General features: G+C 43.7%; 1 protein-coding gene across 2 annotated transcripts in view; it reads right to left on the minus strand.

The window, feature by feature from the left end:
• The window catches only part of Cdk5rap2 (CDK5 regulatory subunit associated protein 2), a 193,581-nt gene extending 167,538 nt beyond the window's left edge, over nucleotides 1–26,043 (minus strand). For both annotated transcript variants that reach the window (NM_001313762.1, NM_145990.4), the window contains exons 1-3: nucleotides 25,820–26,043; nucleotides 19,082–19,149; nucleotides 16,853–16,920 (exon numbers count right to left, since the gene is read on the minus strand). Coding sequence is in view for 1 of the 2 variants with exons in the window: in NM_145990.4 (NP_666102.2) it covers nucleotides 16,853–16,920; nucleotides 19,082–19,149; nucleotides 25,820–25,875 (192 nt within the window). In the remaining variant the exon portion in view is untranslated. The remainder of the gene's footprint in view (nucleotides 1–16,852; nucleotides 16,921–19,081; nucleotides 19,150–25,819) is intronic.
• Between the last annotated feature and the right edge of the window lie 760 nt (nucleotides 26,044–26,803).

The raw sequence follows: 26,803 nt of genomic DNA on the forward strand, positions 1-26,803 counted from the left end.
TACACATAAAATAAAAATAAAAGCTAAGCCAGGCAGTGGTGGTGCACGCATTTAATCCCAGCACTTTGGAGGCAGAGGCAGGCGGATTTCTGAGTTCGAGGCCAGCCTGGTCTACTGAGTGAGTCCCAGGACAGCCAGGGCTATACAGAGAAACCCTGTCTCAAAAAACCAAACCAAAACAAAAATAAATAAATAAAAAAATAAAGTTAAGAAAATTTTAAGAGAGAAGAAAAAATATAGTATGTGAACCCTAAATACAAGAAAGCTGTGATAATCTCAAAGCAAAGACTCAGTCAAGAACAAGAAGGATGCTATATGGTGATAAAAAGCAATAATCTCAGTGTGTACAAGCTTAAGCTTAGCACTGCAGTGTCAGATTCATTAATATATGAAAAGAGAAATTCACAAATCAGTTACAGCTGGAGATATCAACACTCCTATCTCATTAATCCAGAAGAAAAAAGTAGAGTAAAAGTCAGGAAGAGTGCAGAACTTTAAACAATACTATCAACATAGAAAGGTCTAACTTACATTCAAGAGATGCTACCCATACAGTCAAATAAGCAGGGATTTTCCTAAGATATTCTAGGTAACAAACTTTAACACGCTTAGAAACACCAAAGCCAAACTACATTCTCTGACCATAGTGCAATAATACCAAAAGTCAGGATCTAAAAGAACAGTGAAAAGTCCCTAAATGCTTAGATATTAAGCAACACACTTCTAAACAGTCCATGCATGGATCAAAGAGGAAGCCTCTAGGGAAATTAGAAGATACTCTGGATTATAGGAACACAAAACTATGATCTATTAAAAAGCTGGATACAATGACATCAATGCTGAGAAGGAAATCACTGCTGTCAAACACTTTAGCAAAGAAAGGCCTCAAGTCAACAATTGAGGCCACCACCTCAGAAGCCAGAAAATGAGCAAATAAACCCAAAGAAAGCAAAATTAAGGACAAAATGAATACAAGACTAGAAATCAGTGAAATAGAAAGGAGAGAAAATGAGTTGAAATCTAATTCTTTCAAATTACCAGTGAAACTAACAAATCTCTAGTAGTAGAATTGGAGATGAAATAAAACACAAAACAATATAAAGCATGAAAGAAGCCTGGGGGTGAAGTTCAGTGCACAACTCATGGGCTAGCATGTATGTGCCCGCAGGTTTAATCCCCAGTCCTCAAAACAAAAGAAAAAAAGGATAAACAGCAGCAAATCACAAAGATTCCACGATAATTAAAAGGATGTCATGTACAGCTGCAACTCTCTGCCCAGACATCAGATAGAAAACACAACAAATTCACCAAAGGAAAACACGCCCTGCACAGTGATGTACCTGTTTTCAAAAGTGCATCTGTACTTCAGGTCATATAGAGGCTGAGGATACAAGTCCATTGGTGGAGTGCTTGCCTAGCATGCCTGAAACCCTGGGTTCCCTCCCCAGCACCATATAAACCAGGCATGATGGCACAGAACTTAATGCCAGCCCTGGGAAGGCAAAGCAGGAAGGCCACAAGTTCAGGATCACTCTTTAGTACAAAGTGAGTTCTGGGCCAACCTTGCTCTACAAGAGACCCTGCCGTAAAAGCGGGCGATGGGGAGAGGGAGAGAAAATGAATAAATACAGCTGTTGATAATTTCAGATGGCTTCAATTCATCTGGCTCTTCATAGTTTCAAGGAAACTTCATAATCAACTTGCTTGGGTTTACAAAATCTCAGGTAGTATTTTCATTGAATTTGTGTTAAATCTTTAACTGATATGAAATAATTAAATGAATGATTAAATAATTAAAATGAAAAGCAATAGCAGTAAAACAAGTGCTTTCCAACTTCCAGGAATGGCAGGTTGTGGATCCTTCCCAACCTGACGTTATGAGAACAACGTACTCTGCCAAAACCAGACAGAAACATTACAGGAAAACTACAGACTAAATCCATTATGAGCATAAACACATAACCTTTGGCTGGAGCTGAAACACTGAATGTGCATATTGCTACGTCATTAGAATGACCTCAGCAAGGCAGGGTGAGTCACTGTTTCTCTGTCAGTCCACATAAGCTGCCATATTAACAAACTGAAGAATCGAAAAGAAGATCGTCATACCAGCATATGCAGAAGAAAAAAATTAACCAAACCCCACTGCCATTTGGGGCAGGGGTAATCAACTTAAGTGAAGATTCTTAACAAATTCCTGGATTACAAGACTCTGTTTAACAAAGTATCTATTCTCTTGAAATTTACTTAAAGATTTAACACAAATCCAATGAAAATACTACCTGAGATTTTGTAAACCTAAGCAAGCTGATTAAAGTTTCCTTGAAACTATGAAGAGCCAGATGAACTGAAACCATCTTGAAAGAGAAGAATACAAAGAGAAGAAGACAGGAAATACTTAAGCCCTTCTAAACATGGCCTCCTGAGTTCTCTCAGCCCCGCTAAACATGGCCTCCAGAGTTCTCTCAGCCCTGCTAAACATGGCCTCCTGAGTTCTCTCAGCCCTGCTAAACATGGCCTCCTGAGTTCTCTCATGTGATAGCAAACAAAGGATAAAGCAAGCTGCTGAGATGGCTCAGCAGCTAAGTGTGTCTGCCACCAAGGCTGACAACCCAAGTTTGATCCCTAGAACCCAGACAATAGAAGGAAAAAAACTGTCAGTGTCCTCTGACTTCCACACATCCACTGTGGTGCACACTGCCCATGCACATACAACAGAGAGAGAGAGAGAGAGAGAGAGAGAGAGAGAGAGGGAGAGAGAGAGAGAGAGAGAGAGAGAGAGAGGGAGAGAGGGAGAGAGGGAGAGAGGGAGAGAGGAGAGGAGAGGAGAGGAGAGGAGAGGAGAGGAGAGGAGAGGAGAGGAGAGGAGGGTAGGTAGATAAATGATAGATAGATAGATAGATAGATAGATGAATGAACGTGTGAAAAGGAGGAAGGATAATGCTCCTTTCAACGAAGTGTGTAAGAACTGAATATCCTTTTATGAAAAAACTCACCTTGACCTAAATTACACCTTAAACAGGAGTTGATTTAAGTTAGCCCACAAATGTAACTATAACATATAAAACAATGTGTTTTTTTTTCTTTTTTTTTTTTTTTTGGAAAAAGACATAAAAGAAAATTGTTAGGCTCTAGAACAAGGAAAACAATTCTTCAGATAAAACACTGAAGGCATAATCCATAACAGAAAAAAAAATCAATAAATTGGGCTTCATGAAAATTTAATCCTTGCTCTGAAAAGCAGTGCTCAGAGAATGAAAAGACAAGCTGACTCTGGGAGAAAATATTTGCATATCACGTATCTACATAGGAATTATATCCAGAATACATAATGGTTCTCCAAATGTAATTGTAAGAAAAAAACAAAACCCAATTTTTCTTGGAGGAAAAAAACGACATAAGATTTGAGCAGAAAGTTCACAGCAGAAGATATGCAGATGGCAAATAGGCACAAAAAACATTTCAGCATCCTTAGCTATTAGGGAAATACAAAATAAAACTATAATGTGAAACGCGTCTATTACAAGGGCTAAAACTATTTTTTAATTGACAACAGCAAATGCAGACAGAAATGAGAAGCAGCAGAATTGTCACTATTTGTGGGATACAAAATGCAACAGCCCTACCAATTAAGTTTGGCAGTTTCTGACCAAAACCTACCTTTGCCAATGACTGCTTTCATGCCTATTCATTCTAAAGAAATGAAAACCTATGCTCCCAACAAAACCTGGATACAAAGAGTTACTGGACCTTTATTTTTAAGCATCAAAAGCTGGGAAGACATCAGTTGTCTTTCAAAACCCTAATGGACAAACAGTTACACCAATAACCTGAAACAGCATCAGCAGCTTTGGTACGCAGACCATGAGTGGCTTTCAAGGATGCCAGAAAGAAGCCTTTCCCAAACATTACATTAATACATGTTTCCATGTATGTGATATTCCAGGAAAAGCAAAATTATAGGGATGGAGAAAACAGAACACTGGTTGTCAGAGGTTTGTGGCAGAGAGAGTGCTTGACCACAAAGACAACACAGGGGATTTTTTTTTTAACTATGGAACTGTTATACATGCTAATTGTGCTGATGGTTACTAAAGCTTAGAACTGTACACTTAGAAACATACATGAACATTAAAAATATATATATATATATATATATATATATATATATAAAATCATCTATATCTTAGTTATCAGTATTAGTTTCAGGAATATACAAGTCAAAATTCATCTAACACTTAAAAAGGGGTCAAATTTATTTTATACAAATTATATTTCAATGAAGTTCAATAAGGTAGGTCTAGTCTATACAGTGAATTCTAGGCCAGCCAGGGCTACACTGAAAAAAAAACACTATCTCAAAAAAAAAAAAAAAGCCAGGACAGTTAACGTAAGGCAACTGAAATGTGGTTAAAATAGGAAGAGGAACGGCTACACATGGACTTTATAGCACATCTTCACATATACATAGTCATCAGGCTTCTTGTTCAGCAATTTAAAAATAACTAATGTCATATACGATTCTTTCTTAAAAGATCTATTTATGTGAATAGTGTCTGTATAGAGTACTACATGTGTATACATGTACATGTCCCTGTGCATGCATGTGCATGGAGACCAGAAGAGGTCTCCATATATATTTCTCTCCCTAAACCTGGATTCAGATAGAACAAAAGCCAGCAAGCCCCAATGATGCTCCTATTTCTGCTCACCTTAAAGCCTGCGTTACAGGCATGTGCAAGACACCGAGTTATATAGGTGCAAACTCTGGTTCTCATGACCATCAACACTGAACAATTTCCATACCCCACGTAAACTATTCTTCCTAACAAATATAGTTTTAGGATTGGATAAATAAAAAGCATATTCTATATAGTTTTTAAGCTTTCTACCCTTGCCCTCTTGTTAATAACACTTAAGGCTTCAATTCTGTGGCTAACAAGAAGAGCATACAATTGGAAGGTTCATTAAAGCTCCTTTTAAATGTTTTAAGAAAACAGCACGTAAAACATTTATTCAAGCAAAAGTCTATCGTGCCAGATGCTTCCTATAAAGAGAAACCTTATTCTATTACTCAGCTACAATAAAATATTTATGGCAGTTGCTTAGAATGCTCACATTGTACATAAAACTAAAATTCTTAACAACACTTGAAAGAATACTTGTCCTATTTATAAAGAAGTGTTTTTTAAAAAGCATGAGGGAAAAGCAAATATGCCTTCATAAGGTCATGCAAATGTCAAAAAAGACCCAAATGGATAAAATTCAACACAACACCATCTTTCCAGCCAGCTGGCCAGATTCTCTGTCTAGCTTCACTTCCCTCAAGTTTTCTCTGGCTGGACTGATAACTCTTGTGATGCTTCCATACACCCTCTGCTCTCCTCATCAGAGCAACACTGCACTGACCCCACTGGTCACCCACCTTACCATCAGGAGAGAAAACAGCTCATGCATATTTGTCTGAACATAAGAGGAACACTGGGTGGATACTTGTGTCAAGGAAAGACATAAATGTCTTCAGTTAGAAAGATCTGCTCATGGCCACGCTTCTGCCCAAACCCTTCATTGTTCTGGTGGTGGTGGTGGTGGTGGTGGTGGTGGTGTTTGGATTTCCCATCATACTTACATTCAAATATGTCCCAAAGCGCTATATGATCTGGCTCATGACAAATCTGGGGTCATCATCTGCCCTGTTCACAATGGCCCAGCCTCACTGGCCTCCTTTCTGGACCTCAACCCTCAGAGCTCTTCCTGCTGCAGTTCTGCAGCCTCCATCTCATCCTTTCCACCTGAGCTTCAGCATCATGGTCAAACGATAAGACCTCAAGTGGCCTCATCTGACCAGCTGCCAAACCACGTTCTGCCACAAGGTGACCTCTTCACAGTCTACATCCATCTTACTTATTCACATGTTTCTTCTTCATGGCCATTATGTACACGCAATCCACTTCTGTGGACCAGGACCTAAGTCTTCATCAAGTCTTCAGATTTAAGCACTTTGTCAAGAACAAGTAGACACTCAACATTTAAGCAAATGGATAAATTAATAAACAAACCTTTACTCAGCTTTTGTGCCTCAGGTCTTCCACCTCTAAAAATGGGCCAGTAGAAGGATTAAAAGAAATGAGTCACAATATTTACAACAGTACTCACAATAAGTGTAGGAATTTCAACTACACTAGGAGCTGGGAGATGGCTCAATGAGTAAAAATGTTTGCCAGAGAAGCTTACAGACCTGACGTTGGATCCCCAGAATTCATGTAAATTCAGATGCAGTAGCACCCATCTACAATGCAGGCACCCCTATGATTGAGATAGGACATGGAAACAGAAGAGGCCAAAGAAGCTCCCAGACCAGGCAGTCTGGCACAAACAGTGAAAAATAAAAACAGAAACCAACAACAAGATAAAGAAGCAAGGCAAGGACCAACACTTAGGTTGCCTCTGACTCTCACATACACACAAAACATGGTGCACACATGCTCATAGTCATGAACACTCACAGACACATACACTTGCACAAGCACACTTGCACATATGCATAATATATGCACTCTTGCTCTCAAACATGCATGCATCACATATACAGACAGAGGGAGAGAGAGATTTTTATAGGAAAGAATTCAAACTGCATTAATGTTTTCCTTGCACATATTTCCCCCTCTATGATAAACAAATTCAAGGAGGAAAAATAAAACCTGGATGTGGAAGAACTGAAAACTGCTTACTACGCAAGAGGAATAAACACTCCAAAGTATAAAACCCACCAAATATGACTTAGAAACAGTGCTCAAAAGTAATCTAACACCAGGGCTGCGTCTGCGGCGTTCCAGCTCTTGGAAGCCTTCAGCTCACATTGCTGGGAACTGCAATCATCTGAAATGAGAGGCTCCCATTTGCAAGATATGCCTCTGGGAGACACTGGCTCCCTCCTGCTCCCACTCTCCATCAAAAGCCTTGGCTGACTGCAAGATCCACCCAAAGGAAAAGAAAAACAAAAGCCAACTGCACAGAGATGATGATGGAAGAGGAGGAAGAGAAGGACGAGGAGGAAGAGGACGATGACGAAGACGACGAAGACAACAAGGATGACAAGTAGGACAATAACAACAACGAGGCCCATCTCAGCAGAAACCTAACCAAAGTATCTCCTCCTCTGGCCTGCCAGGCCTCCCAAGCAAAGGCTCACTCTAAAATGTCATTCTTCCAAGACAAGGGCTCCCGGGTCACAGAAACGCACTCTGCTGCTGCTTCTGACTCCTCTGACCTTGGGAAGATTTTTTAACATCTTTGAATCACTGTTGGCTCATCTATAAAATGAGGATAAAAATCAATTACCTTGAAGGGATGTTGTGACAACTAAATGAGCTAAGCACCTGGCAGAGTCTAGCACTTAGCAATCGGTAAACAGTGCAGGGCTTTTAAAGGAGTCATTTCTCACTGCAGCCCTCCATAAGCACAGCTTTAGGTTTAACATCCGTTTTTTTTTACCCTCTTTGCATGTACAAATACTGTCATACCTCACCAAGACATAACGAAGCCCATGCACTCTTGCCTCCCACACTTCATCTCTGGTGAGCAATAGTGTGTATAAGAATGTTCTGCCAACAGCAGCCAAATGAGTTAGTGAAATGAGGGGGATGCTTTGGAATTTGCTTCCGACGCCAATACGCTCCCTGGAGTCTTCAAACCATCAAGAACACTTTCCTAGGCAAATGCTATTTATTCACAAACAAAACTGCAGCAGTAATATCATTTTAAAGCTGGATTCTAGCCGAGTATGGTAGCTCACGCCAACAGTCCCAGTCCGTGGACATCTGACGCTAGATGAGCACAGTGAGTTAAAAGCCAGCCTGGGCAACATCCTGAGTCCAAGACCAGCTGTGGGACTACAGAGGGGAAAACAAATCAAAACAAAAATTGAGGGCTGAAAAGATTGCTCAGTGGTTAAGGGCACTGTTCTTCCAAAAGACCCGTGTTTGATTCCCAGCACCCAAATCAGACAACTCACAGCTATCTGTAACTCCAACTCAGGAGGGATCTCCTACCTCGGGCCTCTCTAGGCACAGGCACACATGTTCATATCCCTACACATAGACACATACATACACAAACATAAGTTAAGTCAAATTAAATCTAAATGAGAAGCGGGATAAAACAACTGGATAACATACAGAGCACAAGCACTTTGGCAGTCAGTTCTCTGCCTCTACTCAGAAACCAACACTGACAGCATCACAGCATAGGTGAGTCTGTACACTCGACTCCTATCACATAACAGTACACCTTAGGTATGCCTCGTGTTGCTGCAGAGCTAAATACCATTATCACTTTATTTACGACTGTATATAGGTATTTTTGCCTACATGTATGTCTGGCCCCTACATGTATGCTAATTATCACTTTTAAAGACTGAACTATGTTAGCCATGCTGACTGGTGTGAGGTGAAATCTCAGGGTTGTTTTGATTTGCATTTCCCTAATGACTAAGGATGCTGAACATTTCTTTAGGTTTTTCTCAGTCCTTGAGTGTCCTCAGCTGAGAATTCTCTGTTTAGTTCCACTCCCCAGTCACACCAGCTAGAATGGCTAAAATGAAAAATTCAGGTGACAGCAGATGCTGGCAAGGATGTGGAGAAACAGGAACACTCCTCCATTGCTGGTGGGATTGAAAGCTGGCACAACCACTCTGGAAATCAGTCTAGTGGTTCCTCAGAAAATTGGACATAGTACTACCAGAAGATCCAGCAATACCCAGAAGATGTTCCAACTGGTAATAAGGACACATGCTCCACTATGTTCATAGCAGCCTTATTTATAATAGCCAGAAGCTGGAAAGAACCCAGATGCCCCTCAACAGAGGAATGGATACAGAAAATGTGGTACATTTACACAAATGGAGTACTACTCAGCTATTAAAAACAATGATTTCATGAAATTCGCAGGCAAATGGATGGAACTTGAGAATATCATCCTGAGTGAGGTGACTCAGTCACACAGGAACAAACACAGTAGATATTAGCCCAAAAGTTTGGAATACCCAAGATTCAATTCACAGACCATATGAAGCCTAAGAAGAAGGAAGACCAAAGTGTGGATGCTTCAGTGCTTTTTAGAAGAGTGAACGAAATACTTACAGGAGGAAGTATGGGAAAAAAAGTGTGGAGCAGAGACTGAAGGAAAGGCCATCCAGAGACTGGCCCACTAGGGATCCACCCTATATACAGACACCAAACCCGGACGCTATTGTGGATGCCAGGAAGTGCTTGTTGGACATCAGTGGGAGGAGTGGCCCTTGGGGCTGAGGGTCTTCAGTGTAGGGGAATGCCAGGGTGGGAGGACAGGAGTGGGTGGGTGGATGAGCACCCTCACAGAGGCAGGGGGAGGGAGGATGGGAAAGGGGGTTTCTGAAGGGGAGACCTGGAAAGGGGAAAACATTTGAAGTGTAAATAAAGAAAATATCCAATCAAAAGAAAAAAAAATATATATATATGTCTCCCTACAGGGTTGCAAACCCCTTCAGCTCCTTCAGACCTTTCCCTAACTCCTCCATTGTGGTCCCCATGCTCAGTCCAATGGTTGGCTTCAAGCATCTGCACCTCTATTTGGCAGGCTCTGGTAGAGCCTGTTTGGAGACAGCCATATCAGGCTCCTGTCAGCAAGCACTGCTTGGCATCCACCATAGTGTCTAGGTTTGGTGTGTGTGTATAGGACGGATCCCCAGGTGGGGCAGTCTCTGTATGGCCTTTCCTTCAGTCTCTGCCCCACACTTTGTCCCTATATTTCCTTTAGACAGGAGCAATTCTGAGATAAAAATTTGGAGATGAGTGGGTGGCCCCATCCCCCATCTGGGGCTTTGCTTAACCTGTAGCTATGGTCTCTACAGGTTCTCCCTCCCCTCTGTTGGGCTTTCCCTCAGAGCTCCCAGGGACTAAACCACCAACCAGAGTATACATGGAGGGACCCATGGCTCCAGCTGCATATGTAGCAGAGGATGGCCTTATCTAGCACCAATGGGAGGAGAGGCCCTTGGTCCTGTATGGCTCGATGCCCCAGAGTAGGGGAATGCCAGGGCAGTGAGGTGGGAGTGGGAGGGTAGATGGAATAGAAGGGAAGCCGGGTGAGTGGTATAGGGGATTTTCAGAGGGGAGACTGGGAGAGGGGAATAACATTTTAAATGTAAATAAATAAAAAGTCCAATAAAAAATAAAGAATAAAAAGTTAATTAATTAATTTTTAAAAAGTGACTGAACTATGACTGGGGAGATAACTCAGTCAGCAAAATGCTTGCTTGTCATACAAATGGAAAGATCCAGTCTGAGGCCAGCATCCATTTTCAATAGTCAGGGGTGCCAGTGTAAGCCAATAATCCTAGCACTAAGAAGGTAAAGGCTGCATAGTTCCTGGCACTTGCTAGCTGAATCGGTAAGCTGCAAGTTAAGTGAGAGACTTCTCTTTCAAAGCAGAAGGTGGAGACTGCAAATGACATTGTATGTTGACCTTCCACCTCTCCACGCACACAAGCACACTCATGCACACACACAAAAACTACATTAAGTCTCACTGACATGAGTAAGAGTCAATTGCTCTCAGCTTTACTCTACAAGTGTTTGTTCATTCATTGTGCTGTGGTAAAAAGTGTACAGGCTTCACAACCTGAGAGGTAAGGTCTAAATTCAAACCAGGCTCACAGGCAAGTCATTTCATCTTTGCAACCTCCATGTCCTCATTTAGGAAACAGCCTCAAAACAAGCCTGCTCCAAAGAGTCAAGGAGACGACAAATGTAAAATATAATTTCCCTTGTTCCCAATTTTTCACAATTACACACAATGTGGCAACAAATACCTTCATGAACAGTGATTTTTTTCCTTTCCCTGCCAGTGGGTTGGTTGTTTAGGATAAATTTCCCCAAAATGGATTATTGGGCTCAAGAGCAATTTTATTTTTATTACTATCAAAATCTCTTTCCAAATGGCCTTCAAAAAGATTGTAAAAATTTACACTGCCCAGCCAACCATCTGGCCAGGTTTTTGGAGGGCATGGCCAGGACATGCAGAAGTATGGGTACTCAGAAGGCTCAATCCGGGCTATGTCACTCCACAAAGTCCTGTGCCCAACAATTAGCACTCAAAAGCCAAACTTGACTCTCAGATACTGCAAAGCCCCATGTCATCCAGGTAACTCCACAGAGAGTGGCTGTGACCGTTATCCTCCCACTGTGGGTTTACCACTACTACCTGTCTGCACCGCCCCCCCAACTCTTGTTCCTCTGCCTCACCCCAGACTCTCCCCTGGGCTCCCTCCCACTCTTAACCTCCTGTGACTCCGGTTGTGCATGCCCCATCCTATTGTCATCTATCTCTCTCACTGCCTTGTCTGCATTCATTTATTAACAACTACCATAGAGCAACCTCTTTCTTGAAGGCCCAATATGCCACATGTTGTCCTCACCACAAGCTTACGAGATAATTATGGTTTCCATTTTACAGAGGAAGCAATCAAAACCTATCGGTTCAGTATGTCATGCAGTAACTCATTCAATTAACATGTACTTGTTACAAGTCCACTATTTCATTAGGTTCAGTGCTGAGTACCAACAGTGACACGGGTTAAGCAAGTATACAAATACATACTGAATGACAAGCAGTTGTAAGAGCCTGACTGAAAAGATAGGGTGCTGAGTGATTGCTAGACAACTACTAATAATGCATTAGGGATAGACAGCTTTTCTAACCAGGTCAAATTAAAAATAAGACATGAAGGTCCAGACAGCCAAGGAAAGGGAGACACAGTGTCCCTGGCCGAACTGGGGTATCCAGGAAGGTCCTCATCCAGGAAGAAGCTGGGTGTGGTGGAGAAGGGCAGTCTATGTATGAAGCACTTCGTGTCTCAGAGACAGAAACACGGTGAGCACCAAGTGACAGGGAGCGACCGACTGACCACACTGGATATGACATTGTGAACGACAGGAAGAACTTAGAAAATGTATCCCAAGGTCAAGGAAACAGAAAAAGATCAGCAGAAAGCCCAGACTGACTGAGAGGCAGAACTAGGGGCAGTGGCTAGAGACCTTCAGCACAGGGCAGGCTTTAGCCTTGCTGTGTATTCTTCACAGACCAGACTTCAAGGCGTGTTCTCTCTATACCAAGTCTCAAAAGCTGCTAAGGAACTCTGAAAGACTCTACTAGCTTCACTCTCACAGGAGGAGCTAGACATCACCCATACACGGCCACTAATTAGTAAGTTGCCAAGTCATACGTAAAACCCAGTTTTCATCACCTTCAAGTCCATGCTGATCACATAGCAATTCTTAAAGCTACAGGGCTGTAGGCATGAGGTAGAGGAAAAGGGGGCTGCTCTCAAGTGGCAAATGACCCACACCACAGGTGTTACTGAGCAAATTCCCCGATATGAGCCTGCTTGCCAATCACATTAGACACTCAAATCTGACCGCCTGCCTTCATTTTCTTAAAGAGACGGATGTCCGTGTCTAGCCCAGGTGCCAGCAGATAAACACAGGCCTTCACAAAATGCCTCCTTCACCGAACCCCATTTGGTCCAGAGCACCTAGGAAGAACCCACTGAAGATTCCCCAGCCCCTGGGAGACAGCCTGGCTTGGCCATGTGAAACCATTTATTGAACAGATGAACTCTGGGTAAAACCACAAGGTGATTAATGTCTTACTAAACTTAAACTTGTTAAATGCAACTGCTGGTGTCCACACAGTAGTCACCCGAGACTAAAACAGGAAAAGCAGGAGTTTCCCCTTTAACTCAAACGAATTCTGCCTCCCTTTAATATTCATGTCCCTTTAAAACCCACTTTAGATGCCAAGTTCTTTTCCTATAAGCATCTCCCAGGAAGCTCAGAAGGCCTGAGCCAAAAATTGTAGCTCAGGCCAAATGAAAAATTTCAGTGACTTATAAAGACCTGAAAGGGAGACAGTGAGAACAGTGTGGTCATTTCAATTTCAGCTGCAGAATTTGCTCTCAAAAATGCTACAATAAAAAATATTAATGCCATAAAAACCTAACAGCAGCCAAAGGACCACAGTCATAAAGAAAAAACATAAATCCAAAACATATTGGCATAGAAAGCTCTCCCTCACCTTCAAGAAAAATGAGATTTCGGCTATCAAGAACAGTCTGAGCAAGGGAAACTTCAATCACACAGCAGAGCTGAGAAACAGGACAATAGGAGAGTAAGGGGAAGAAGGGACAAGTGACACATGGGTGTACTTGACACTAGGACAGAGGCTTCATCCTCCTAACAGCCCATCAGAAAGGAGGGGACAGGGGGCTGGAGAAATGGCTTAGTGGTTAAGAGCACTGACTGCCCTTCCAAAGGTCCTGAGTTCAAATCCCAGCAGCCACATGATGGCTCACAACCATCCTTAACGAGATCTGACTCTCTCTTCTCGAGTGTCTGAAGACAGCTACAGTGTACTTAAATATAATAAATAAATAAATAAATCTAAAAAAGGAAGGAAGGAAGGAAGAAAGGAAGGAAGGAAGGAAGGAGAGACACACAGGGAGGTTAAGCAGCTAGCCAAAAGTCACCAGCAAAAGGGGATCAACATACAGCCTATCCAGAGAAATTGTGGTCACTAGAAAGGTCCTCTGAGATTACCTATGCCTCATCACTGTGCCCAAGCCTTAGCATCTCTTATAAATCTTGGACAGAGTAGGATTCAGAAATCCTTAGAGTTGAAAAGGCAAATGTGAATCAAAACTATACAACCTGTAGAAGAAGGGCCTCTTACAGTTTGTAATTTGCTGCTAATTCTGCTCTCTCCGGGGAGGGGCTGCAGACAAGGAGTGAATCACATACTCAGGTGACTCTTGTGAATCAATCCCCTAATGAGTAAAGGAGCCAATCACTGGGCAAGTAGGCGGGACTTCTGGGTTGAAAAGAGGAAGAGAATGTTAGGGGCCTTTTGGAGTGGAATAGCAGAAGGGCAAGATGTAGCTGCTAGAGTTTCCCCTTATCATGGGGGATCCGTCAGGATTCGCCACCAGAGAAATCAGATTTAATAAGGCTTACAAGATTAGGTTTTAGTTGTTGCACCTAGAGATTGAGTTACCATTGTTTCTGAGCTAAGTTTGTGTGGTATTTTTCTTCTCACTAAGATTCGATTGGATTCCAGAGAGAAAGGTACTTCGGAAAAGCGTGGGTTTGCCTGATGTGCACCACAAAGGCCGTGGGGGGCTTTGAAACATGGGGCTGGCATGGTAACGACCCGCCAGTGGGAACCTAGCCACCTGGGTGGAGGGACAGTGGAGTTCTGAGTCAGAGTCTCCATGAGACAAAAACAGGTCGGCCATTGCCCGGCAGTGCATGGGCTGCTGGGGCAGAGAGTTGCTGGACTCAAGCGCGGGAACGTGCCAGATCTTTTTTATATTTCCCACAACAATGCTGTAAAATTTCCTAGTCTGGTAATGCAATTTAAAACTGTGTTCTTTGACAACGCATAATAACTCTTGATCTTACAAAGCTGCTTTAATATTAAGGAAACATCTACATCTATGAAGTTTCAAACTTAAAGTGTCCAGCTCAGAGCCTAATAAACAGCGGCTATTATTACTCGTATGATCAAACAGGAACAAGCATTTAACAGGAGAGCATATTTTAATTATACATGATGTGGAACAATCAAATCTCATTCAGTTCAGGCCCCAGACCCCACAGCATAACAGCGCATGTACAGCTGAAATTATAACAACTCAAAGCTCAAAAATTACTTGTTTCCATTAAAGATCTGACAAGTCATTTCTTCAATTGGTCACTGGTGGTTTGCAGATAACTATTAGCAGTAATGAGTATTCTAAATTAAATCCAGAGACAGCAGCACTCTGTTCTGCAAAGACAACTGGGGAGAGAGAGGCATAATTGTAGGCGTCCTTCCCTCTGTGTCCTCCATCTTCTCTCTGATAAATATCTCCTGTGCCTTCCACAGTGTGGATTTCATTTGGTTACAGATGAAGAAGGGTCTAATTCTTCTCATGATAAATGAGAGTGCTGAGCAGGTAACTTGTTAAAGAGAATTGGAATTGGGAAAATAACCTTACTCTCCTGTTACTTGACAACAAGGCCGCTCTGCTAACAAATGAAAGGCACAATGCTTGCACTTCAAAGTCAGATCTGTCACCAGAAGTCCATTCTCTGACAATTACAACACAACACTGGGTACAGGCTACCCACACTCGACTCACCAGCCACAAATTTGGCAAAATGAAAGGGGAGGGGCAACACAACAGAGCTACAATGCTTGAGTGAACTCGGGGGAGGGGGGGCAACTTTACTATGTGGCCATGATGCTATTGCATCAGGACCTAAATTCAAACCCTAGCACCCGCTTAAAGAGACTGAGTAGGACTGAAGAGAACTCTTTAGAAATCGGGATGAGGATGCTGAAGTGTAGCTCTCCATACCTGCTCTATGGAGACATCCATCCATCTGTTGGGAGTGCAGTGGAGAGGGACTCAGTTTTCTTTGAGGGGCAGGCCACTAAGGGTTTGCTCATGCTCCAGTGACTATATGGGCAACACAAACTGAACCTGCTTGCTTGTGGCTTTTCTTTCTTCTTTCGTCTGGGGGGAAGAGGGAGTTTCACAAGTGGGGGTGCAGTACTGGGAGGACTGGGAAGTGGTTGTGCTCTCATGATGTAAATTTCCCAAATAATCAGTAAGAAGCAAGGGAGGGAGGGAAGAAAGAAAGCCAGCCAGCCAGCCAAAATGGGGAATGGAAATTTTTTTAAAGTCATTAATGAAAACCATTGTTGTGTGAGTACTATAATGTCTGAACAAGGTTTTAGTGGGTAAAAGCCTACCTTAATATAGGAACTTGGATACAGGTATTGTAAATCCCTCTATTAAAATCAACTTTGGAACTTAAAACTAAACAAAACTTGGCAGGGCTATGCATGTCTGTAAGCTTAGCACTGGGAGGGACAGAGATGCTCTAAATCATTGCATTATCAATATTGACAGATCCTGGGGTCTTGCTAGACAGCTGCTAACCAGCCAGCCTAGCTGGAAACGCAAGCTTCTGGTTCACTGAGCGATCCTGTCTCAAGGGAATAAGGCAGTCAGTGACAGGGGAAAACGCTTGCCATCTTTCTCTGGCCATTACATATACCTACACAGACATACACACCTGCACATTCATATGCATACACACATGCACATACCACACACTGAAAAAATTAATTAAGATAAATCTTAAAAGAATATTCATCTTCCGACAGGTGGTTGTGGCTCACACCTTTAATCCCAGCACGTAGGAGGCAAAAGCAGGCCGATCTCCAGAGTTTGACGCCAGCCTAATCAACACAGCTTGTTCCAGGCAGCAAGGGCTACACAGAGAAACCTTGTCTCAAAACAAACAAAACTATCCATTTCTAAAAAGTGAATTTGAATCCCAGCCCTGTCTTTTACGTATTTAGCATATGACCATAAATCAGTGTCCCCCAATTTGACAGCCCCTTTGTAAAATGGGGCCAATATAAAATATCTCAGGAGTTGCAGCCAAGACCAATGAGAGCTTATCTAACCTGTGCCTATGATACTGTCAGCTCCATTTCAATACACAGTATGGCAACACTCTCATCTTCAATATACCAGAAACAAGCCAAATACCAGGCAGAACCTACCACAACTTGCATGAAAGATTGGTTGTGGGTGCATGTAAAAGCCTCACAGATAATGCGCTCAGCCATCAAGCCCCACAATATGGCATGCCCCGGACTCTGACATGACTCAAACAGTTCTCCAGGAACACCTCTCCCCCAGGCCTGGCTACATGGTGACGTCTTAGAAAGGGATGATGACTTTGCTGTCTTAACTTACGTTTTCAAAGTCCTTCATGTTCCGGGCTCTGGTGGGAGAAACCTTTTCTTCTGACATGCTTGGGAGCACTACAGAAAGGCAAAAGACACAAAGGAAATCATCAGACAAGCAGGCTGCCCAGCACTCCTACTGGGGCTGTGAGCCCAGAAGACAAACTCATAGCAGCAATCACGATGCCCCTGCGGGCAACTTCCTGCTTGGTGGTCTTTACTGATGTGAGTCCAGAGAACTCTCTAAATTACATTACTTTATTCTCAATATAGACAAATAGCCTACATTGGCCCCAATATAACCACGTATGTCAAGGGATGAACCCAAAACTTACACAGGACATGTGACAAAGCATGTCACTCCTGACATACTTCCTCCTCCTCACATGTCAGTAACTCAGACAGCCTGACTGACGTGACAGCAGAGTTACCAAACTCTTTCATAAAACACCAATGACTCTTCTAGGCTTTGTAGGCTATACACAAAGCCTAAAATCAGTCATGGCCACACAACCTCTGCTGCCACAGGAGAGCAGCCTCATAAAGTGAACCATAAACACAGAGCCTATGTTCCAAGAAAACTTTTCTTACGAAAGCATGCAATCTCCAACCCAACTGCTCACAGGCCTTGCTGGGACCCAGTCTCGCCAGAGCTTCTTTAATTCATTAAATATTTACCATCCGCCTGCCCTGCACAGAGCATAAGCCTGCCCTCTGGGAAACAACAGTGAAGGAGACAGTGAGCCTGCACCAGGTTCCCAGGCAGGTGGGCAAAAGAGAGGAAAACAAATGTCAGGATGCTGGTTGGTGTGTATCAAGTGACGGAGCTCCCTGACAAAGCTGCACTGAAAGGCTGCATCCTGCCAAGGTCTGTTTCTGGGTCTGCCTACACTGAGAAACAAACAGATCCATTCTCGAGGGAGGAAAGAGACCAAACAACTGGGTGATCATGTGCTAGGCTGAAAGGTGATGTGGGATCCAGAACAGTAAAGCAGGAAGGCTGGCCTTGCAGGCTCGGCTCACTGCTGCATTGCTGTTTGGGGGACTGAGAGCAATGTGAACAGATTCGGGCTCCCTCTGGCTGCCTCTCTGAGAACAGACACCAAGGAGTTCAGGAGAGGAACAATGGGAACAGCGAGGACAACTGGGATAAGCTAAGCCAGAGCCTGGTGTTTGCCAGGATGGGAAGAGTGCAGATGGGTGAGAACCTGTTTGTTTCTGTATACTTGAGTAGAGGCCAACAGGAGTAAGAATAGTGAATACATACATATAATGCTCAGAGGAGAGAGCATGCTAAGTAACCAGGGAGAGACAAACAAGGTGGTACGCTTTGAGCTGAGGTCTCAACACAGCAGGCAGCTGCAGGCAGAAAAGAGAACAGAAGGCCCTAGGCACATGCCAACTGGGCAGAGAGAGTGGGCAGAGCCTTGCCTGCCTGTCTAAGGAGCACAGGGGTTTGTTTTCTGTCCTCAGCCGATGATCAGCCTCCGGTGTCAGGACGTTGATCCAGTCCTTCCCCTACCTCAGTGCCAAGTCTCTGCTCCAGCGAGCAGTCTCTTGGGAAACACTCAGCTGACTCCCTGACTCTCCCATTCTTCTCTCAGCACCTGACTCTTCTCAGTTCCTAACCTGGATCAAAGGACTTATCAGACTAACTTCTTGTCTGTCTGTCCTTCCTCTGAAGGCGCTGCCATTCCATGTTGAATCCTAATGCTTGGCCAGAGTCTGGCAAGAAGTGCAAGTACATCATGGGCTGAATTAAGGGTAGGCCTCACAATTTTCTGCTCATCAGACTTTTTGTTTCAAGTAAAAATTAACAGGACCCAGAGGAAAACCTAGGGATGGCCTATTAAGTTATAGCATTTCCTAGAAATAAACCTTCTCTTTCTTTCTGTCTTCTCCAAAGCTTCTTTTTGCATATATCTCATGACTTTAGAGGAAAAAATAAATCACAAGTGAAAATATCTCAAAGATTATTAGCACTACCCAAATTCTTGGAATAGCACGTACTTCAGAATGAAAATGATGAATGGAAAACCCAGACTGTAATCTCCCACAATCCAGTTTAAACATGAAGATGGTTGGGAGCCAATTAGCACACGATGTGTACAAGATGCTGAGCATGCACTGTGTGTCAGGCCAGGTAGGCTCTGGGCCCCAGGACAGTACACAGCACATCAGGTCACAGATGCTCATGGTCGCAGCCTGCTCCCCTCTACTTCTTGGCGTGTACACTTACCTCCATTTCCCAAGCCAGAAGTGTCACTGATGACATCCAGGTCACTTGGCAGAACAGGGTGAAGGCCACTAGAAGAGAACACAGTGGGATGAGAGGTGAACTAGCACTTGAACAAAAGGAACCTGTAAGACAGCCTGGACCTCATGAAACGGTCATTGGGCCATGGCTAAGAAGGACAGGGCACTGAGCTGCCCAGGAGACAGGAAGCATGGAAATGCGGGCTTTGGAGCTGAGAGCTCGAGCTTTAGAACTGCCTTCCAGTTCTCGCAGCTGCGGGACATGCATGGGGGACAGTCATTTAGTTGGTCATCCTACACGCATGTACTAAGTGGAGGCACTATGCCAGTTACCAACCACTTGGGTTGAGCCTGACTTTATCTCCTAGACATCATCAACTGGTCATTACAGTCAAAGTTAAACTTCTGGAAATCAGAAACTGTGCTGGTGTGGATGAGAATGACCTCAGTAGGCTCATATATTTGAATTCTTGGTCCCCAATTACTAAACTGCTTGGGAAGAAGTAGCAAGTGTGACCTTGTTGACGGTATGTCACTTAGGGAAGGCTTTGTGGCTTCAACAACTCACGTCATTCCTAGTCTCCCTATCTCTGTCCAGTGACAGTTGTCTTAAGACATGAGATCTCAGCTACTGCTCCAGTGCCATGCCCGCCTGACTGTTGCCATGCTCCCCTCTGTGATGGGTACAGCTCTAACCTTCTCAAACTGTAAGCCCCAAATAAAGTTTTTTTTTTTCTGTAAGTTGCTTTGGTCATAGTCTCTTTTTTTTTTAAGATTTATTTATTTATTTATTTATTTATTTATTTATTATATGTAAGCACACTGTAGCTGTCTTCCGACACTCCAGAAGAGGGCATCAGGTTTTGTTACAGATGGTTGTGAGCCACCATATTTATTTATTTATTTATTTATTTATTTATTATATGTAAGCACACTGTAGCTGTCTTCCGACACTCCAGAAGAGGGCATCAGGTTTTGTTACAGATGGTTGTGAGCCACCATATGGTTGCTTGGATTTGAACTCAGGACCTTTGGTAGAGCAGTCGGCACTCTTAACCACTGAGCCATCTCACCAGCTCCCGGTCATAGTCTCTTATCACAGCAATAGAAAAGTAATTAACACAGGCACAGAAGCTGACTTTGGGGAACATCACAAATGTAGAAGTCACTGATCTAAGAAGGTGTCATTGTCTAAGGGGGTTTCAGTAAATATTTGTGGACAGGGACAGAAATCTAAACTACAAGAGACACTCTCCTGCAGTCTTGTTTTAAGTCCTGCTTGCCTCTGTTCCCGTCTCCCAGCCTTCCACTCCAGCAGAGTACCAGCTACTTCACAGAGAAACAGTCTCTGTTTTTAAACAAAGGCATGGAGCGCCCAGCAAGCTGCCTGGCATATTAGGCTGCTTCACACACGGGTGCAGAACATCACTGTCACTCTCACACATGCAGTGCTGTACAAGTCATAAAATATTTACGCTCCTTCCCAAAGCCAACTCCCTGAAGGTGCATGCACTTTCTAAAGAAAGGCTCTGAGGCCTGTTTAATTTTAGTGTCTCCGCAAGTCAGATAAAGTAACAGAGCAAGTCTAGAATCCAGGCCTTTTACGTCTGTGCTAGCTACTTTTATGTCAGCTTGACACAAGCTAGAGTTCTCTGAAAGGAGGGAACGTCAAATGAGAAAATGCCTCCATAACATCCAGCTGTAAGGAAGTTTTAAAATTAGGGACTGATGGGGGAAGACCCAGCCCCACTGTAGGTGGTTCTGGAATCTATAAGAAAGCAGGCTGAGCAAGCCATGGGAAGCAAGTGAGCAGCACCCTTCCATGGCCTCTGCATCAGTTCCTGCCTCCTAGTGCCTGCCCTGAATTCCCTCAGTGATGAACTGTTACCTGAGAGTGTAAATTAAATAAGTTCTTTCCTCCCCAGATTGCTTAGTTATGATGTTTCATCTCGATAGTTAATCCGACTAAGACAATTTGAAGATAAGATTTAAAGGAAGCTCGGCATGACTCCAGGGCAACTTTCTATTACTGCCTCTAACTCCATAAAAATGCTGTATCTCAGAAAACGCCCAATCGACTTTGAAGGGAAACAAGACCTTCAGGATCAGGACACCAAGAAAAACCTGAAAATACAGAAATCCAACATCAAGTAAATGAGCACTTAGCCAGGCGTGGTGGCACCTTTAATCCCAGCACTTGGGAGGCAGAGGCAGGTGGATTTCTGAGTTCAAGGCCAGCCTGGTCTACAGAGTGAGTTTCAGGACAGCCAGGGCTATACAGAGAAACCCTGTCTCAAAAAACCAAAAAAAAAAAAAAAAAAGAAAAGAAAAGAAAAGAAAAGAAAACGAGCACTTAAAGTAGGTCAGCTATAAAAATAAAACCTAAGTAGAACATGTCTTCAGTCATGAAAAGCAAAAACCCACATATAAAGTCATCTACATCTTTGTCAAAAGCTTGGGGAGCTACACATCCTTAAGAGCAAGAAAAGATTCCAAAGGACCAACAACAGGTATCACTTGCAGGGGGACATGCTTTGCTCGTCGTGACTTTCTATGTCCTCCCATAAGCATCACTAATAGGACAAACTCCATTTTCTAAACTGAATTTTTTTTTCTCTAAACTGAATTTTAAAAACTAAAATCAGGTTCAACCACCACTTTCTGAGTGGGTGCTTTTTAAATGATGCTTCCTTTCTGTAATTAAGAAAAAAAAATAACATAAATTTAAAAAGGCCCCCCAACAGTCAAGGTGGGGCGCAGTAAGTAGAGGAAAATACATGAGGGGACACAAATGGATGAACACACTCAGGTGCGCACTCACACACACTCACACACACCACATACACAAACCATGCAATCAAACTGTATGAGAGACTCTGCACTCACCTTTCTTTTGACTACAAACTGGTCTGTTATTGTGTCCACAACTGTAATGCTACCACGCATTCTGCAGCAGTAAGTTTTGAACATTACTGGCAATGATCCATAAAAGAATTCCTTAATGCCTGAAACCTTCTCTGCTCTATCCTGTGTTTAAAACGCTCTGCTGTAACCTAGGAAGCTGACTTTCAAGAGCCAGCAGTGTGTCGATGTGTATTCACCCGATCCCCTGCTAAGAAGAATTCGACCTGTTTCCAAGTTGTTCTTTTAAAACCCACGCAGTATGAAAATCTGTACACTGGTCTCATTTTGTACAAGGATGCCTCGAGGACAGATACTAAGAAATTAAATTGCGGAGCTGAAATAATTCACATTTTTAAAAACTGGGCAAAAAAAATCTGACATGTCACCAAAGAAAACACGAATGACTAAAGAGCACATGAAAAGTTATGTACTGTCATCAAGCAGTATAGAATCAATTCCACAATGACATCTCACGTCTGCAAGGATGGCCTGGGTCAAAGAAGCCAAACAATGAAAACTGCTGGTGAAGTGTAAAAACCCAGAACCTCAGGGACATTCCTGGTGAGAGACAAATGGTGCCCCATCTTTTGAACTGTGCTTGGCAGTCCCCCGAATAAAAAGCAGAGTTCCCATGCAGCCTAACGGCTCTACTCCTGAGTGGAACCAAAGACCACTGAGAACTGAAGTCCACACAAAACTCACATACAAATAAAGGTTCATAGCAATGTTCATGGTGGACAAAAAGCCAGAAACATCCATTAACATGCACAGAGTGTGGCACATGGGTACAATGAAATATTACTTGACAAAAAGAGAAAAACTTTTGACACATGCTGCAACACGGATCTCAAAAAAGAATGTGCATTATAAGGTCTATGTGAATAGATACATCTACAGAATAAGAAGTAGTGTTTGTGAGTAAGGGGGCTGAATTGGAGGTAGGGTGACAATTAAATGGGGAAGGATGGCTGGTGGGCACAAGGTTTCTTTTCAAGTAACAGAAATGTTCTAAAGTTGGATTATACTGATCTTGGCACACCTCTGTAAGTAGCTAATTTACATACAGCAGTTTACATTGAATGGATAAGCTTTATGGCAAATAAACTCCATCTTCAAGTATGTGTGAATTTGCATGTTCAGGTCAGGGGCACATTTGAGTGTGGGCACACATCCAAGGATGTTCACACATCTGGACCTGAGAGGTTTACCTAGAGTCACTCCTCAGGAGCCATCTGCCTTGGCTGTTTTGTTCTGTCTTGTTTCGGGGCCCTCGGTTTCTCAGATTTGGCTGGGCTGGCTCACTAGCCAGACCCAGCTCTCCTCGATCTCAACATCTCTAGCATGCACCACCATGTCCAACAGTTTCTATGTGGGATCTGAGGATCAAACTCACATCATTTAATAGGCAAGTACTTTGCTAACTAAGGAATCACGGTTCTCCTGAACTCTCACAGCCCAAGAATCCCTTGGATCCAAGCTCTCTCTCTCAGTAACCATCAAACCCTCATCTGACTCCACCCTCCCATCTTCTCTTCAGACTGTTTCTCCAGGCATCCATGATGGTAAAAAAAATCAAACTACACTAAAGGCTAAACATGTACTTGCAGTCTGCTGCTAACACAGCAGCAAGCACTTAGTGGCCATGTGCTAGAGCAACCTGATATTCGATAAACTTGGGTCAGGTATACTCTGACCTAATGCAACAAAAATTCAAGAACAAACTGGGCTCAGTTTAGGCTATACACATGGGGCTTGCAAATTACCCTGAGAAGGATGCTCAGAAAGCAGTATATTAAAACGAAAAGGGATGCTTTCATCATCGGAACTATCCTCTCCTATTGTGGTCACCTAATGAGGACTCATTGGGCCCAGAATAGTCCTGCCACTCTTGAAGGGACAGTTCAATGCCAGAAGCTCTGCACGAGCCCCTTGAACACTCCGTTTCATTAGTTCATACTAGTCAGAATGCAGAACAGACTTTGGAATCGGGAAGCTTGGACTTAAGTACTGATTTATCATCGACCCCAGACCATTCGTTTCGGCTGAGCTTCAGGGTCCCACGTGTAACCGTGGGAGAGAAGCAGCCCCTCATAGAACCACCTTTCACTCAGTGCTTTGACAAATGCCACTCTGCTCTAACTATATGTCGAAATGCAGTTTGCCCAAAGTGAGAAGCAATCTGGGTGTAAAAATTCATACCAGATGCCAAAGATGAAAGGTTAAAAGATAAAAATACCTTATCAACAAGTTTTCCTATAGAGTTTGCTAGAATCACATATGGAAATATTAAACTAAATAATCTATGTGATTAATTCACCTGCTTCCAAAGGTGCTATGTCCAGGTAAGGCACCAGCTGAACAGGCGTGAGAGGCCCTGGGATCAACCTCCAGCACCAACCACAAAGAAAGGAATTTCACTTGTTTCTTTTTCTTTTCTTTTTTAAATTGTGACTACCAGAAAGCTTTTGATGATGATGTTATTTGAAAGTTACTGTTGGTTTGGTTTTTCCAGACAGGGTTTCTCTGTATAGCCTTACCTATCCAGGAACTCTCTGTAGATTAGGCTGGCCTTAAAGTCTCGGATCCACCTGAATGCTGGGATTAAAGGCATATGCTACCATGCCCAGTTCACGACTAAGTTTTTAATTAAATATACATCCTAGGTTGTATTTCTATGCTGGTCACTGTCAACCACGTTAGGACAGAGACAGGTCAGGGGAGCTAGAGAGCCCAGTACAGAGAGCCCAGACAAGGGTGGGACCGTCAGTGTGGATCTCCTAGCAGTGGAACCTGGATGTAAATAAGGGACACAGCAGAAACAGCAGGTACCCAAGCCTGAGAACAAGGAACAACTCAGTAAGATCGTTCCTGACCGAGCTTGGCAGTCAGGCACAGGGTAGAGGGCTTGGAGAAGAGACAGGGTTGGGAAGGGGTGGGGTGGGGGGTGGGGAGGCTAGAGAGGCAGATGCAGCCAATTATAGAGAAACTTGGAAGCCACAGTAGAGAACTTCATCCTGAAGATGACAAGGCACCTGGAGGGCCTAGGGCAGATTAAGAGATGAATGAGCAGGTATGAATGCAGCATCTGTCCAGTCAAGGCTGAGAGAGAAAGGAGGAGAGCATTAGCAGATCTCCTAGTTTAGTTCTCATGCCATCCGCCCGCTCTAAATGCCCCAAATAATCCAATTTCTGGTCCCAGGGGATCTGAAGAGAAGCCACAACTTGTAATAGTGGTAGTCATCATCCTTTTCACCACGGTTGAATGTCAGCCAATACAACTGCTGGGTAGCCATTGCTTCTTTTCATTCTCATCCCGTTTTTGGTGAGTGCACATCGGCGTTAGTACACTTTTCAGTGGGGAAGTCAACTTACCAAGGTCACCTACGTGGTCAGGGTATAGGCCGTTTTTTTAATTAAATTTTGTCCATCTCTAGCCAAGGCTCCACAGAACTTTGTCCCGTGACCCCATAAACAAAGTCTAAAATAACAACTACACTCCCCATAATGAATGCAAAGCCCCAAACAAGAATCAACCACCTAAGTGCTCTGATGTCCAGTTCCAGCCACCCCCTACTAATTAGACCCATCTCCTCACACTCTTTCAAAAAGCCCCCCTGCCTAGCCTACACATCGTCCTCAAAGTACTCCAGAACACACAACACACAGTCCAATGTAGTGCTGGCTGGACACCCAGGTCCCACCACACTCGGGGCGCAGCCGAGACCATCCCCAAGCAAACCGAAGGCCTCCAGGGAGTGAGTCGCCATCAACGGGAACCCCAACCCAGGTACCACGAATCCCAAAGCCAGGGCCACACCTGCAACCGCTGAGGGTCCCAGGCAGGGCGCCTTCCTCTTCCATCCCCGAGTCCATCGTGAACGCAGAGTGGTGGCGCCGGTGTCGGCGGCGGCAGCGCCACTGGTTCCCCGGCAGTCGCGGCGCGCTCGGTTCCCCAGGTCCCGCCCCCTCCAACCCAGCTCTTGTTCTCAGTCAAGCGGCGCCGCTGGAATTCAAACCGCAGCCGCCGCCATCTTTCCCGGCGCTTCTTCCTACGGAAACAAGGCGGGGTCACCCAGGCACGCGCGGTGAAGCCGCCCTGCAACGACCCGAAACCGGGCAAGAAGAGCTTTGCCTGGACGCCATCTTAACTCAGGGCAGAACCTGCGCACTCCAGCGTGCAACACTAGGAGAAAAGAAGCGGTAGCCATGTTTCGTGGGTGAGGGCATTCGGGCCGAAGCCAAGGCGAGCGCCATATTTGTTGAGGGTAAAAGTCCGCCGGGATCAGTTAATTTAAGCGGGAGGTGGAACAGCTCAGAGTATCAATCTGTTTGGTGTTCCAGACTCATGACTCCAAAATCGCTCCTTAGGCTCTTTCTACCCAAAAGGCTCTGCCTTAAGTTGAGACTCAGATAATTGAGTTCTGCTTCGATTTAGAAAAATACCACCTGTGGAGCGCTATTACAAACGGTAGTTTACAGGGTTAGTTTCAAGCGGCATGCCTATAAAGGGGTCACCCATACTTCATGTGCATTTTGTTACTATTAGGACTCATGCACCAGCAATCAGTAAACAGAGACTCAGAGAGAAGAAATTACTTGCCCAAAGTAATAAACAAGTTTACTATCCACTAAAACCAGATCCTTAGCTCCTCGTATCAACATCTCAGCACTCTGGAACCATGTTTTAACCTTCTTGGCCAGTGAATGTATTCTAAGAAGAGACATTTCTCCCCTCCCAAACAAAGGTCCAGATTAAATTGGAATTTCAGCTTTTCCTGCCTTGAAACTCCTCCCACTCTCA

The sequence above is a fragment of the Mus musculus genome, chromosome 4 (assembly GCF_000001635.26).
Source record: "Mus musculus strain C57BL/6J chromosome 4, GRCm38.p6 C57BL/6J".
NCBI lineage: Eukaryota > Metazoa > Chordata > Mammalia > Rodentia > Muridae > Mus > Mus musculus.